The sequence below is a fragment of the Furipterus horrens genome, unplaced genomic scaffold (assembly GCF_987537825.1).
Source record: "Furipterus horrens unplaced genomic scaffold, mFurHor1.1.pri manual_scaffold_4, whole genome shotgun sequence".
Lineage (NCBI taxonomy): Eukaryota > Metazoa > Chordata > Mammalia > Chiroptera > Furipteridae > Furipterus > Furipterus horrens.
In genome coordinates this window covers 137,640,164-137,655,006 of record NW_028327174.1, presented here as the reverse complement: position 1 = coordinate 137,655,006, position 14,843 = coordinate 137,640,164, and the positions used below count along the sequence as shown (strand labels likewise).

The 14,843-nt window shown below is 41.2% G+C and overlaps 1 protein-coding gene across 1 annotated transcript in view; it reads left to right on the top strand.

Moving 5' to 3' along the window:
• The window catches only part of ADAMTSL1 (ADAMTS like 1), a 400,901-nt gene that overhangs the window by 222,683 nt on the left and 163,375 nt on the right, over positions 1–14,843 (top strand). Inside the window, exon 15 of the mRNA XM_090274075.1 lies at positions 4,302–4,431. Coding sequence (XP_090130201.1) covers positions 4,302–4,431 — 130 coding nt within the window. The remainder of the gene's footprint in view (positions 1–4,301; positions 4,432–14,843) is intronic.

Below are 14,843 nucleotides of genomic sequence, written 5' to 3'. Positions count from 1 at the left end.
ATGTTCTTATGGTGGTCTCTACTCACACTGAGGACATCTTTTCGTACATGTTTGATGAGGGAGAAGTGTTAAATAAGCTGTGGTGGTCTCTGAGCCCAGGCGGGAGCTGTGAGGTCACATGGAAAGGCCACAGCTGCTGGCTACAGTTGCTTCTTTCCAATAAAACAAATGACTCAGGTTCAGATGGTGTGTGTTTATCCCCCATTTCCGCAATCACCTGAATTGAATGATCATTATCTCAGGTCTAAAACAAATGTGCTTTGAAAAAAAATTATTTATAGTCTCTCAGTTATGGTTCACAGTTACAAGTCAAGCCTGGAACTTCAGGAACAGATAGAAAAAATAGATGCAGTAATGGAATATATAAATAAGCAGATACATTTATCTTTAAGGGTCTAACTATTCTGCTGATCAACTAGGGGTATAAAATTCAAAGTGTAGAGGGTATACAGAATGTTTTTCATTTAAAATATTTTCAGGAGATATTCATTTAGAAATAAGATTTGGATGTTTGATATACAATTGATCTCTGCCTATAGGAACTAAACGTCTTTGTACAATATAAATTGCACATCCTTTATATCCAAGGCAAGGTAAAGTTGCTGAAATGTTTTAGGTCTTAACTGTCAACAACTGTACATACTTAGCTATAGTTAATGTCCCTGTGCCAAGGTCATATATTTACACCTGAAATGTTAGAGTTGAAAATTCCAAAGTGGTGAAAATATTCTTGGGATATATGGGTCCATATGATGCCCATATGCACTAAAAAATTATTTTGTTACATGGGACATGTATATTTTGAAGTCTGTGTTTGGCAGTAATATTTTATTGTATTATCAACTTTGATCTTTCACCAATAAGCCAGGATGTTATATATATTTTTAATCATTCTTGCTGAAGTCTACCAAAAACATACAAGATTAAGGGATAGATTTTAAATCAATTTTGAGTTGTAAGGCCAGTCAGACTAATTTTATTGTTTTTGTAATCTCAAGACATGAAATGGGATAGACACAAAAGTAACCTTTCACCTAGCAGAGGTAGCAACCAGAAGGAACCAGTTAGTAATGTAGGCCAAAGTTGGTGACTACAGTTCCTCAAACTCTCATCAAATACCATGTAACAATTATGCTATTCTGAGAGACACAAACAATGAAAACACTATTTTCTGGAAGGTTGAAAGTGAGCCTAACTTGTTTGCATCTATGTCCTGTGTCCCACTCTCACCTCTTTGTTGTATTTTTACTTCCCTTCTGTGCACTAATAGGTGTGGTCAAGGAGAGCAGATTTGAAACTGCACAGCTTTATGATATGGAACCTCTAGATGGTAAAATCAATATTTTACTCTAGCTGAGGGAAAATTGGGATTTTACTTCAGTAAGAATGAAGAAGTCTTGTATCTGTTGCTCCCTTTTCCTTATGAGTCCTCTCTCCTTTTGCTTCTGTCAAGAAAGGAAAACTCAAAATCATGAAGTACTATACTTAAACATATGTTCTGTGTTGGTTTAGAATGTCCTTCTAAGTGCATATATTAGCCTGTTTGGAAAGAGCACAAACTGGATGAGCTAACTTCTCACTTCCTGGCCTGACTCCCCTGGGCCAAGTGTACTGGGAACTTCCAGGTGAAGTCCTCACATGTTCTTCCTCCTCCACCTTCCCACACTCCCCATTCCAAGGCAGCTCCCTCCCTCCATGTTCCTTCCTCCAGGCATCCCATTCCCACCTCCTCCTAGCCTGAACTGCACACTCTGCTTAGAATGCGCTGCCCTTTAGGCATTTCATTCATCAGGTCACAAAAATTTATGTGTTGACTACAGGGCTGGTCACTTCTTTATTATGACAGAGCTCTGTCCTATGTTTTCCCACCATCCCAAGCCCCACCTAAAAATGCTGAGGCAACTGGCCCCTATGGCAATAGACATTTAACTCATAGTGTTGTGGAGGCCCAGTACATTGTTTTATAATACACTAGATTAGAATTGAGTGACTCTAAAATGCTGCTTAATCTCAGCACTTAACCACACCAAAGGTGATTTTTATCTTGAGCTATATAATTAATGGTTTAGTTTAATGTAAATTTGTGTTCCACATATCCCAGAAAGAAGACTATTGATGTTTTTGTAGAAATCTTAACCCTTGCTACACCATTGCTTGAAGTCTTAGAAGGACCTAAATTCTATAAACAAGGAGTTCACAAAGTGAAAACAGGTGACATTCCTCATGCACCCCCCCCACATACACACCTGAAATACGTCTAAGGCAAATGATAAAACATATTTTATTTTATTTTAGAGCAACATTTAGTATCTCTTGAATATTACCAGATAAGTAAATGAATTGAAAACTTCATTCCTTTATGTATTTTTGAATAAAGCCACAGCTCTAGATTCTGCATGGAATAGTTAGCCTCACCCAGTATCTTGTCGTCATTATCTTAATAATGCCAGACTACTCCAGTGGGAAGGATCAGTGATGATATCAACCATTTCTTGTGCAATGTTTTGCTTTCTCATCATGCCATGAATTTCAAAGGTCTCATCCCAGCTGGAACCAAGAGAAACACCCTGTAGTCAGCATTACGGAACATGATGTAATAGCTTGAATGTCTCATATAAATCCCCCATTCTCCACTCTGAACTGTCCATGATATATTTAAATTAAATTTCGAAGTTCATAAAAAGCTTGGAAAAAAGAAAATTTACATTCATGGCCACAGGGTAAATATTGTGACTGACTTTTTTTTTTAATGTTTGATTTATGAGACTTACTAAGAAGAAAGAAAGGTGATATGGATTCTGGCTTTCAAATGTCACTTTTTGACTGATGGGCTTGCTGAGTGACCTAAGCCAGTATAACATCACCTTAGGAAGAATTAGCCTGTTGATTGGGATGATAATTTCTTGGAGAAACATAGGACAGATAGGAGGAGAGAAGCAAGAGAGCTAAGAAGTGATGGGTCAGTTGTACTATATCAGGTACTAATTGCAAAGCAATACAGAGAATAAAAATAAGAAAATATATGTGTATTTATATATAAAACTAATTATATGGATTGTCACATACTCTGCTATAACTATACAAATATTTAACTGCAGATTGATATCTTTAGATGTACAGATCTTTATATACATAGCTATGTATGACTAAAAACATATTATCAAGAGTATTCTGTCTCGCCCATTCCCTAAACTAAACTCTGCTGAAATGCTTCCAGACAAATGTCTAGGCTATTCATGAAGATCTCCAGCAGATATAACAGCCCTTTGGTATTTTTAAATGTTAGTGCTGTTAGCCATTAAAGCTCCAGTGTTAAAGCACAGCTTCACTGTTTGTCGACTACATGACCTTAGCAAGTCTTTGTGCCCTTCTAAGCCTCCGTTTTCTTAGCTGTGAACTGGGGATAAAAACAGTGCTTTCCTCATGGACTTGTTGAGAACATTGGATGATATAGGCCAAGCTCTTAGTCTTATGCCTGGCCCATAGTGTGCAAAGTGTGGATTTTGACTATTATGACTGTGGGAACCAGAATGACAAGTCTGGTCATTACCTTGCCCAGTTCAATGCTTCCTAGCTCCATGAAAGTCTCCATGGTGCATCCTGCCCACCACTTAGAAGACCTGCCAAGCAACCTGTGCCTATCACTGCTCAACCTCCTGTTTCCTGAGCTGTGAGTCAGGGGCATGCAGGTGTCCAAGGGACCATTGTTTGCAGAGAAGTACAGAAAAATTGTCTTTCATGGATGTGGTCATTATGCACCTTGTTCTCTTTGTTCTAAAAGAACTGCCCTAGGTCACTAAAGAAATGAACCAGAATCAAAAGGAAACCAACAAAAATTGGCGTGCCAGATGCAAGGCCCCAGAAGGACAGCAGTTCATAGATTGTTGGAAGTTCAAATGTGGCTCTTGGCCTCCCTTCCAAATACATATAACAATCTCCTGTTGATTAAAATGTAACATGTGAAGATCTCTGGGCCACTTTTTTTTGTCACCCCACTCTCCTTCTGCATTAAATTATCATGTTACAGCATTGGCAGCTATAGACTTGGTGGCATTTTTTAGAGCGCGTCAACAGTACTGGTAGCAGCCTGTCCTCTCGGGGGAACTTGTGCTTTTCAAGGGGCACACTTTATCCCAGCTAGAGCAATGTTTGACAAGATGGGCAGTCCTGGGATTTAAACTACTGTCTCTGACATGCAGCAAGAGCCCTACCAATCACAGAGACCTCCCACTAGCTGCCTTGTCTACACTTCATCACCCCCCACACGCCCACTCTGGCCTGACAGTGTGATTTGTACACAGGTGTCCAGGAGGCTGTGGTGAGCTGCCTGAACAAACAGACACGGGAGCCTGCCGATGAGAACCTGTGCGTGACCAGCCGCCGGCCCCCAAAGCTCCTGAAAGCCTGCAGTTTGGATCCCTGCCCATCAAGGTAACAGGCACGTTGCCTGCCCTGCTCCCCAGGAGCATGTTCGGAGCTGGGTGCGTCTGTCCGTGGGCAAGACCAGAACGTTTATTGTTATGCAGTGTTTTGAAAACCAATTAGCATCAGTTCAAACTTTGAGTCAAATCCACTTAAATTTAATTGAAACCAGGGCTTTGGAATTCCAGCCCAGTGGTCATGCTCAGGGTCCAGAAGGCTCCGTGCACTGAAGGGAGGCCCACAGCGTGGCCAGTTTGTGCACGTGGCGCACTGCTGCTTTCTCCTGGAGGGAGTATGGACTGACCACAGACTCCATGGTCTCTGCCACCATTTAGCCTGTGTCGCTAGCCCTCACAGCATAGTGACAGAGTGGCTCGTGGGGCATCTGGGTGGTATAATTGATCCACTGTAAACCTGTATGCACACAGCATGCAGATTCATTATAGTATTCTCTGGGGTGTATGTGTGTCATTTCACGTGCATAAAATCAGTTAGAGCATTTTATTGTGCAGCCCTGCCTGGGTCTCATTATTACCCAAACTTGAGTCTTAGTTAATCAATCCAATCATTCTTTCAGTCCACACAATTTTATGGTGTCTTGAGAGACTTGCCTTCAGATACTTCTTTGGAGCAAATCTCTGTAGAAGCTAAACCAACTCATCTACGATTCTGGTTTCAAAGGGAGATGTTTAACGAACCAAAGCCAGACTTTCAAGCTGACTAAGAGAATGAATAATGTTACCAGATATTGTCATATACTAGATGTGAAAGGAATGAATGCTGCTCCTGAATGGTATCTCTTCTGTTTCTGCAAAGTATTCTGTGAGAAGCCGGGTCTTGCCTTCAGGAATTAACAATAATTTGCTAGCCAACATGGTGCTGCTTGTCTTATATATTTCTCAGCCAGCTAGATGCCTTTCTTTGGGACTTCAAGGGTATAGATTACAGGCCTCCTCATTAGATCAGGGCATAATCTCACAGTGACACTTCTGCTGGTCACCCAAATTGTTCCATATATTGATCTGAATGGTGGTCCTGGCTCCCCCTTTCAAAGGCAGAAGTGAAGAGGACCACCAGTGCCATATTCTCCAAAAGAACCAGAAAATTAGTCACTGCTTGAAGCAGCACTCTACCCATGAAAATGGCAGCCAGTGAAACAAAGTCAAGGGCTGGACCCAGAAAAGCTAGATCCAGTGCATAGAACACTGAGAAACCTCTTTTCTGTTTCTGCCTGACCAGATTTACATCGCCATCCGCACCTTACTGTTCTCCAGCAAGGTGACCCTAAGATCTGACTGCATGGGCATGGGGTACTAACTCCTTCTTTTTGACAGTGTTGTGCCCATATAGGAAGAAGCTGAGTGGTTGCAGCATAGATAGCCTGCTAGGGCCTTGGCTAAGAGGTCCAGAGGCCTGGCTTCCCATCCTAGCTCTGTCACCAGTGGCTGTGTGGCGTCCGGCAAGATGCCTGCTCTTTCTCTTTCCACATCTGCAAGATACCCTGAGGTCACCACATTCTGAAATATTCCCTGACTCTTATTCCTGTGTTTCTTCTATAGCCAGAAGAATGAGCACTGCTACTGCTGCTTTATTGTGCTGATGATAGATGCCATTTCTGTCTGCTTATTTACTGTTACTTTAAAAACAAGTGTAAGTGTCTTGCTAACCACATTCTAGTGTTGTAATGACCTCCAAATGCTGTGATGAGCTGAGGCAATGTCGGGGAGTCTGTATCTGGGACTAGCTAAAAATCTTCTGGGATTTGAAGCCACTAAACCCATCCCTTCCTGGAGAAGCAAGGGGAATAGGACACAAGATGTTACTTTTCAGCCTCAGAGAATTGACGATGGTTAAATTAGAGGAGTTTAATTTACTCTATAACGTTTATATTGACTCCAGACAAGGACTCTTGTTATGCTTAACTTTATTTCATTTGCTCCAGAGACACTCACTGCTTTGATTTTCCACCAGCCAGCTGTCAGACTGACAGGCAAGACCTCTCTTATTGGGCACAGCCAGGGGTTTCTTGGGCCAACTGTACACAGCTGAGCATTTGTAGGTTGATGCTAATTTAAACAACAAAGTGGGCACATGTACCGTGGGCTGGTATGACTAGTTCTCTTCATCCTGTCAGAGAGCCACAGCAGAGTTTCATCTTAAAAATAAGAAATGCATGGAGGTGAACTCCTGTGGAATATTTCACTATGACATCAAGGGGGAAAATATCTGTCTTTTTGGTAGGGGCATAATAGTGTAGTAATGTTTTCTCATGCACCTTCTGTTTAGATGGGAGTAATTTAAATCTTTAATTAATATAAATTCTTATTGTGCACGATTCAGTGTTTCCTGCGTGTTTTAGAGTATCCGCTGCTGGGCCCCAAGTTTCTATATGCTGTCTTTTGGGCTCTTGTCCATGTATTCAAAAACCCATGGCATTTTCCATGGGACATACAGAACTGATGTTTCAAGTCTTGGTCACCAGGTTTATGTCTGTGAGGGGCAGCTGCTGGTTAAGCATCTTTCCTGGGCAATGGTGAGCTCTACTGAACACCACTTAGGAAACTGCCCTTTTCCTCTCCTGTGTGGTCGGAGTTAGAAGATCACAGGGTGAATACCAAAGGCCCCAGGGCATGTCCCATCTGGGCAGCCTTTTTAGAATTATACATCCCTTCTCCTGACTTACTCTGTGTGAATGGCAGAGCTGGTATCAGGAGCATATGTCCAACTTTCACCAGATCTGGGCAGATGTGTTCTCACACTGAGCTTTTCACAGCAGGAATGGCATATTCTCAAGCTAGAGATACTGTCCCATTATTCCTGTCTGTGTTCCCATTTGTGTGTGCATATGTGTATATGTGCATGTGCAAGAAATGCCTGCATTTTTAAGACAGTTTTTTAAAAATAGTAGTTGTCTATTGAAGAGAACTGTATTTTAAAGTCCTTGCTATCAGCTTTATGTCTTCTCTCTCTGCAATTAATGCTAGTATAATGTCTGACATGTAACAGGAGCTTATTAAGTGTTTACTGAACAAATGAGTATCAAGGACTAGGGTTAAGTTTATAAGTAGTAGTGTTTAGACCCTATTAATGATAGCTGGGAAGATCCTAGTGCTATCTGCTCTCAATCCCCCTATCCCTTTCCTTCCACCCACCAGATGGTACTGAAATGCCATTGTTAGAGTCCTGTCCTTAAGTTGAAGGCTTTAAATAACCAACTTATTTTTTAATACCAATTTAAAATATAAATATCCTTAGGATAAATAATCCTTTATGTTAGCAATCACATATAGCAAGTATCCTCAAAATAACAATGGGAAGGCAAGCTGTAATACAGGGGATGCAGACATGATTATTGAATAAATTGTTAGCATTGTCCAAAAGGACTTTGCTTGTTGGAGGAGATGGAAGGTGGCACATACCATGAGGACTGGTGTTAATCCCTTAACAACCTTGCCTAAAATTGGCCAGAAGAAATTAGGATTATTTTTGCTTGTGAGCTGACAGTGGGAATTTTGCATCAAAGTAGATAGCAAAGAAGTTATCATTTCAAGAAAGAAAAGTCAATGTAGGCACCTCTACCACCACCCAAGGAATTTGTGTCTGGAAGCCCCACCACCCTGCCAACCTTCCCTGCTGGGTTAGACCAGCTTTATGGGAGAAATATCCAAAAAGAAGCTAAGATCAGTCGTTAGGAAAGAGGTCAGCCTCCTGCTCCCAGTGAGGAAGCTTTCTGAATAGTGTAGTAACTATACAAGAAATACATGAATATTCTCATTCTTCGAAAGTCAGACATAGCAGAAACAATCAGGAAAGAAAGGCACTATGCTCTACAGATCTACTCCCTCCTTCTGCCTAGAGATAACCACTGTTAATGGTTTGGTATGTGTCTTTCCAGACCTTTATTCTCTTAATTTATATACATATGTGAACATATACTAATATATAAGGTTTTCTTCTCTTTTATAATGGGAACCATATTTATATCTTGTTTGGCAACTTGATTTTTCACTTAATTAATATGCACTAAAGATCTTCCCCATCCCTGAGACCACCAAATAAAAACCATCAGATAGGTTTATACCTGTGTTCAAATTCTGCTCTGTCACATTTAGCTATGTGAAGTCATGCGCCTTTTTGGATCCTCAGAAACTTCATCTCTAAAAAAGGATCATGGTAGGCACTCAGAAAAATTAATTTTCTTCTCCTCTTTCATTTCATGATGAGAAACACTTTATTTTTAAATAAAACAATGTTGTGTACTTAGGACTTAAATTTGATTAGATTTTTCTCTCTTTTTCAACTAAGGCTTTACTGACCACCTCCCTGGTTTATAGTAGCAATGACATGAGCAGTCCAAGGAAAGCCAGAAACCACCACCTTAAAAGAAAAAAAAAAGGAGTATGACTGTTATTAATTATAAGCATTTGATAGCTTAGCCAGTGTGTGTTGAAAAGATTTGGTAAACGTACCTGGAGGAGGGGAAAGAAGTAAGCAATGAAAGCCAGATGGCTGAAAATGAAGGAAATTCCAGGCAATTTCTGCAGCTTTGTTCTAACATACTTTTTAAACTAAACTTTTATTTCTCTGCAACAGAGAACAGCTGAGTAGTGCAAAACAGATAAACAGTGAAGGGGAGGAAAAAAGCTCATAATTCCAGGAACAGTACTAGGTTTCTGCCCCCTGCCCCAACCTCAATCTCTTTTCCCAGACCCAGGGTGGTTCCTAGAACCAGCAAGAACTGTAAAAGAAGTTTGAGAATCCCTATTTGAGAGGAGAGAGTTAAGAAAACATCTTAAAGGTCAGAGAGTCTCCTCTTTAAAAGCAAACTTCAGAATACCTATTTTATTGTACACTAACAAAAGCCATGCGTACTAGCACCAAATGATTTACAATTTCTTTTTTTTAATATATATATTAGCCTAAAATGGCTAGAGCAGAAGGTGCTGCCTTTTTACACAACCACTTTTTAATTTATTTGTTGGAGCTTTCAAAGCTTTGCAGGCACCTTGCCCTTTGACAACTTATTTTAAGGTTACTGTTTCAACATGCTTTCTAAATATTGGTTTATCTTCTGCTGTGATTCCAGAGTTTCCATATGCTGCCTTTTGGCTCTGTCCATACTAACTTTTAAGTGCTTAAAGCAAAGCACACCAAAGCTCACTGGCGTCCACAGAAATTGAGTCCAGATTTGGAGGCCATACTCAGGCGCCTTTGGAGAACTAATGCTATTACTATTGTCATTCTTTTTGGTAAATCCAGACACATAATTACACTGCCTCTCTCTTTTCTTCCACCGATGGACAAGTTACAACAGAGGAACCTGCCAAGACCTGTTTCTTAACTATTAGACCTGATTGGCCCAGTGGCAGCCTCTGTTATTTCTCTACCCAGGAATGTGTTGGCCCTGTAATCAGGATTGTCCCCAGCAGCATTTTGACATCAACAAGGGTAAACGTCACATGTGTACTTGCCTCAGGGCTTATATCTTCATTTCTCCTAAAAACAGCCCTTTCGCTTGTTACACATCACCTGAAACCTCAGTGAAATGAGTTTTGATAACATTAGACATCACTCTGCAGGCAGAGGTTTAGTTGCTGCACAAATCTGGGGTAAAAATCAAAGGACTGGATCTACCTTCCCATCATGTCACCTGAAAGCACAAATGACTTGTTCTAAAAAGATAGAAACATCAGTATTAGGCAAATCCATTCAATTAAGTCCTGAGAGGGAAGCTTTCCTGGTCTTTAACATCCATGTAATTGGACAGCCTGTCACGTAATTCTGCCTGGGCTCTGGGAAAGTCCTTACACAGACCACTGACTAAAGTTAAACTTATGCACAACAAAAAATGGCAAAAAGTGCTTTATATCCCAATTCAGTAAAAAATAAAAATGCACTGGGCATTTTCATATACACGATCTGCTTGTATTTGGGCCTCTGAGATGCTTGGAAGACAAAACCCTAGTCTAAAGAAGTTCTCAGTTAATGGAGGAGGAAGATTTCAAAACAGTAACTGATGTAAACAAGGCAAGCCTGGGCCTCTGTGGGAGTGTGAATCTGAGGAAAGGCTTCCTGGAGGAGGCAATGTCTGTGCTGAATTAAAAGGCATAAGCAGGAGTTACCCAGGTGAAGAGAGAGGACTGATGTCCCACAAGAAAGGAAAAGCATGAACACAAAGGAAAGGACAGGGAATGGAAGCTTGTGTTTGAGGGTGGGCAGGGGCCACATCAAGGACAGCCCGATGTGTTAAATTAAGTTTGGACTTGATGCACTCTAGTCAATGAAGAACTGTTGAAGGGGGTTCAACAACAGATTTGCTTGGAGAATATTGCCTCTGGCTGCTCAGCCAACAGAGCTAAAGTGGTAATGGCGGCTGATAGGCATCCCCACATTTTCTCATATAGAGTCACAAATAAGTAGTGTGCTCTGTGTGATGTGCATCATTATATTTTCATTGAAATTAGTAATGACTCTTGCTCTAGGTATGTTAGCATTTTGTATGCTCCCACAACCAGCCCAATGTGCTGTGGACTCATTCTGTCCACCTGGCAGGAGAATAGAGCCCCAAGGAGGGTATCACAGAGGAAGTAATGAGAGGTGCAGCTGGATGATCCCTGAGGCCTTTCCAGCTCTAACATTCTGTGATTCTTTGAAGGCAATGATAATTATCTACAGAGTTAAAGCTTTTCAAGAGAGAAAGAAAAAGTAAATTCTATTAGAAAAATAGCTTGAGTCAGATTTAAGTCCTGAAGACAAAGCACGTCTATTAGTCACAAAACAGGAACTGGCTTTAACTATAAATTAAGGAGCCATGAGAAGTCTACAGGGAACAAGACTTACATTTCCGCAAGAAAAATTTAGGCAAGAGCATTCAGGCAGCAAGGATGGTAAAACACTGAAATGATTAACGTATTTATAATACCTTAATAGTGTTTGTCCATGTGTAAAAGGATACAAAATGTTCTGCATCCCTCAAGTTAGAAATTTATAGTGCCATTTAATACTAGAATTTCTCTTCATTCAACCGCCATTGAACAAATATTTTTTGAATGCTTCCTTCATGCCAGGCATTGTGCTGGGGATTCACTGATAAACAAACCCACTTTCTTTCCTGAATCAGGGTTTTGGGAATGGTTCTGGAGAAGCTATTACTTTTTTTTTTATCTTGGATACTGTAAGTGCTGCTCTTCTAAAGATAGTTATTAAACTAAACCACCTCCTGCGTTCTTCGCTGCTCCAACAGCTGACGTATCTGTACTGCTCATCAACGCCACGGCTAAGAGCACCGCAGGGGTGGAAACTCACCGCCAGGTGCGTTCTGCTGTGGCCATGGTGAGGAAACCTTGGAGTTTTGAGTTCAAAACCCTTCCAGCTTACAAATCAATCAGCAGAAGTGGAATGGAAACTCCCAAAGTAAATCTTTTCTACTTTTTTTCTTTTTTTTTTTTTACATTCCCTGTAATCCAGTGCTTCAAAAGTCCTGAAGTAATGAGTCAAGGGTAAACAATGGCTTGGAGAAAGCTCTGAGATGAAAATTATTGCTGCCTAAGTGTACCCAGTGACTTCTTTGGAAATGATGAAAGACGACCTCATGCACAATTTGAGATGAAGAGCTTTTCTATGACTTAGTGTTAGGAATCTGCTATGTTACTATGTTCCTTAAACTTGGAAAACAAGGAAGTAGGAAAAAGACTTGAGAAAGAAATGGAAAAAAAGAGAGATTTAAGCAACATAAAAATGAGGGAGTGAAAAAGGAGATGCTCTACTTTGTGCCCAGTAACCTGGGGGATACAGTTCAGAAACAGTTCATCCTTCTGAAAATATTATTCCTGTCATGGCGCCAGCCTGAGGTCAGGCAGTTCTCAGGTTATCTGCCATGGTGACAGAAAGATTTGTCACAAAGCAGAGCCCAGCCAACCACTCACTGCCTTTCCTGTGGTGAATCAGCATTCTCCCTTTATTCTTGTCTTTACCTTTTTTTTTTTTTTTTTTTGCCTCATTTTGTCTAATTATCTTTACCAGAACTGCAAGACATTTTGGTGTTTGTGTTAGTGACACAATGAAGGCTCGAATGATTGCTGTTACATTAACCCAGCTCCCAGACCCACCAGATGCGCTTTGCTTTCTCACTTCCGGAGTGACTATCCTTGAGGCCTAGACAGACGCGCACAGGCTAGAGTCTGTATGCTAGAACAGGTGCAGGTGGTACATCCTCCGAAACGTCCTGCTGTTGACTCTGGTTCCCGAGTGGGTAAAACATAACCACCTTTCCCACTGGCCAGATGTAGTTATTCATATGGCTCAAACAGCCAAACAGGGCCCTCTACCCTGGGTGCATCGCACTTGACACTTACTCCACTGTTAGCAATGGTGTTAGATACCCAAGCCGTGGTTCACTTTGATGGGGTGCGTGCCTCTGGGAGAGATAGCTCATTATCATGTCAGCATGATTGTTTTTAATGAGACGCTGTATTTTTGTAATAGGAATCTTGGAGATACTTGGGAATGGGATAACTTCCAAACAAGAACCTAAAGGGTCTTGGCAATGCCAAAGCTAAATATTCCCACAAGGAATAGGGATATTGCCTGGGAAAAGGGAGGAATCGTGGGTTTTGAAGTCAAACAGATATTCGCTCCCCCATTAACGTTGTGGCCTTAGGCTGGCTACTTGAGCCTCTCTAGGACTCAGTTGTCCTTAACTGTAGAACAAAGATAATTGTTCGAACCACAGAGAGGGGTTGTAAGGATGATCATATTAAGTAAAACACTGAATCAGCTCCTACCTCATACAGTAGCTGCTCAAAAAAAGAGGAGTCTGTCATTCCTCTTAGTTCCCTGTGCAAGAACCCATATGATATAAGAAGACCTTCATATTTATTTCACAGTCATTGCAATTTATTCCCAAATTTTCATAACCAGCTAGTGTGGGGGTGGTGTAAAGGGGGAGGTGTGGATAGAACCTAGCTTCAAGCCAGCCTTCTGCCCAGCCTGCCATATCCCTGAAGCAGTTCTAGAACAGGAAGCAGAGCATCTGCTTGCCTTGGACTCCACCAAGTCTGCAAAAGGTAGTAGTTGTTGGGACACCCTGACTTGAACACCTAAGCCAGTAAGGGGGTGTGTGTGTGTGTGTGTGTGTGTGTGTGTGCGTGCGTGCGCTCGCGCTTTTAAGAACAGTAATGGAATGATGAAGTGGAATCAGGGGAGATAGGGTCCGAAGATTCCTAGAAAGTTAATATCCTGTGGGACATGACTGAAGGAAGTAGGCTCATGGGCAAGTGAGGTGAGAGTCTTGGAAGAGAGCAGCTGTGTCGTGACGGTCAGAAAAGCCTGAGACAAGTCAGGAAGAAATCAGAAAGCTTATATAAATAATGGTATTCCTAGCCAGTTGTCCCCTCAAATACTTGTGAGAGAGAGCAGGAAAGGGAAGAAGGAAAGAAGTACAATCCAACCCAGGGGCAGGTAAAATCTAGGGCACCCTGCGCCCACACTCTTGCTTGTTTTTGCAGGCCATCTTTGAGCAAGGTAGGGCTTCCCTAATAGCTTCCATTTATGGGGGACTTACAACATGCCAGTCACTGTGCTCATCACTTTATATATAGTATTTTGTTTAATCTTCCCCACAGTTCTAGGAGGATTTACTATTCCTATCTTAACTTTATAGCTGAGGAAACTGAATCTTTAAGGGGATCATGTAAGTAGCCAATGGCACAGGCAGATTTCGAATAAGGAATGTTTACTTGCAATGCTGTTACTAAAGAGTTTGTGTTTCAGTCTTTGCCTCTGTTGATGTGTTTATACATCCTCCCTCCCCTCTCTTATTCCTCCCTTTTCATTCCCTATCCTATTCTAGGCACTAAACTAGAAGGCATGGGAATTCCCACAGTGAAAAGTCCCATAGTAGCTAATAACCTAGTGAAAATCACAAACAAGTTAACGGGCTCTTCTTCTTTTTTAAAAAATCTCCATCAGATAAGCTTCATCTCATACTTTCAGTTGCCAAGGGTAGCACTAGACTCTTGATAAAAGCTAGTACTTACGGGATAGTGAAAACATCATTCGAGTACACACTTCTCAGGGCAAAGCCAAACATACAGGAAATGAACCATGCTAAAAGAGAAACTGAACAGACCTAAGTGAATGTCTTAAAACCCAATACTGAGTCATTAGACGAAGAACTCAGTTCCTAAGAAAACATTGTTATAAAAGAAATACTCAGTCATCCAGAGATGCAGCTTAGGCTTATGAATCTGGAAGACATTGGTGGCTTCCATGGAGCTTTGTGTCTTTGCCACTACTAACAACCACTGGCTTAGTTTTTCCTCAGTTGATGACCTGTTCATGTTGTAAATTACAAACACCATTGCTCCCTTACACACACACACACACACAACTTCTCTTTCCCCAGCTTCATTAATGCAACC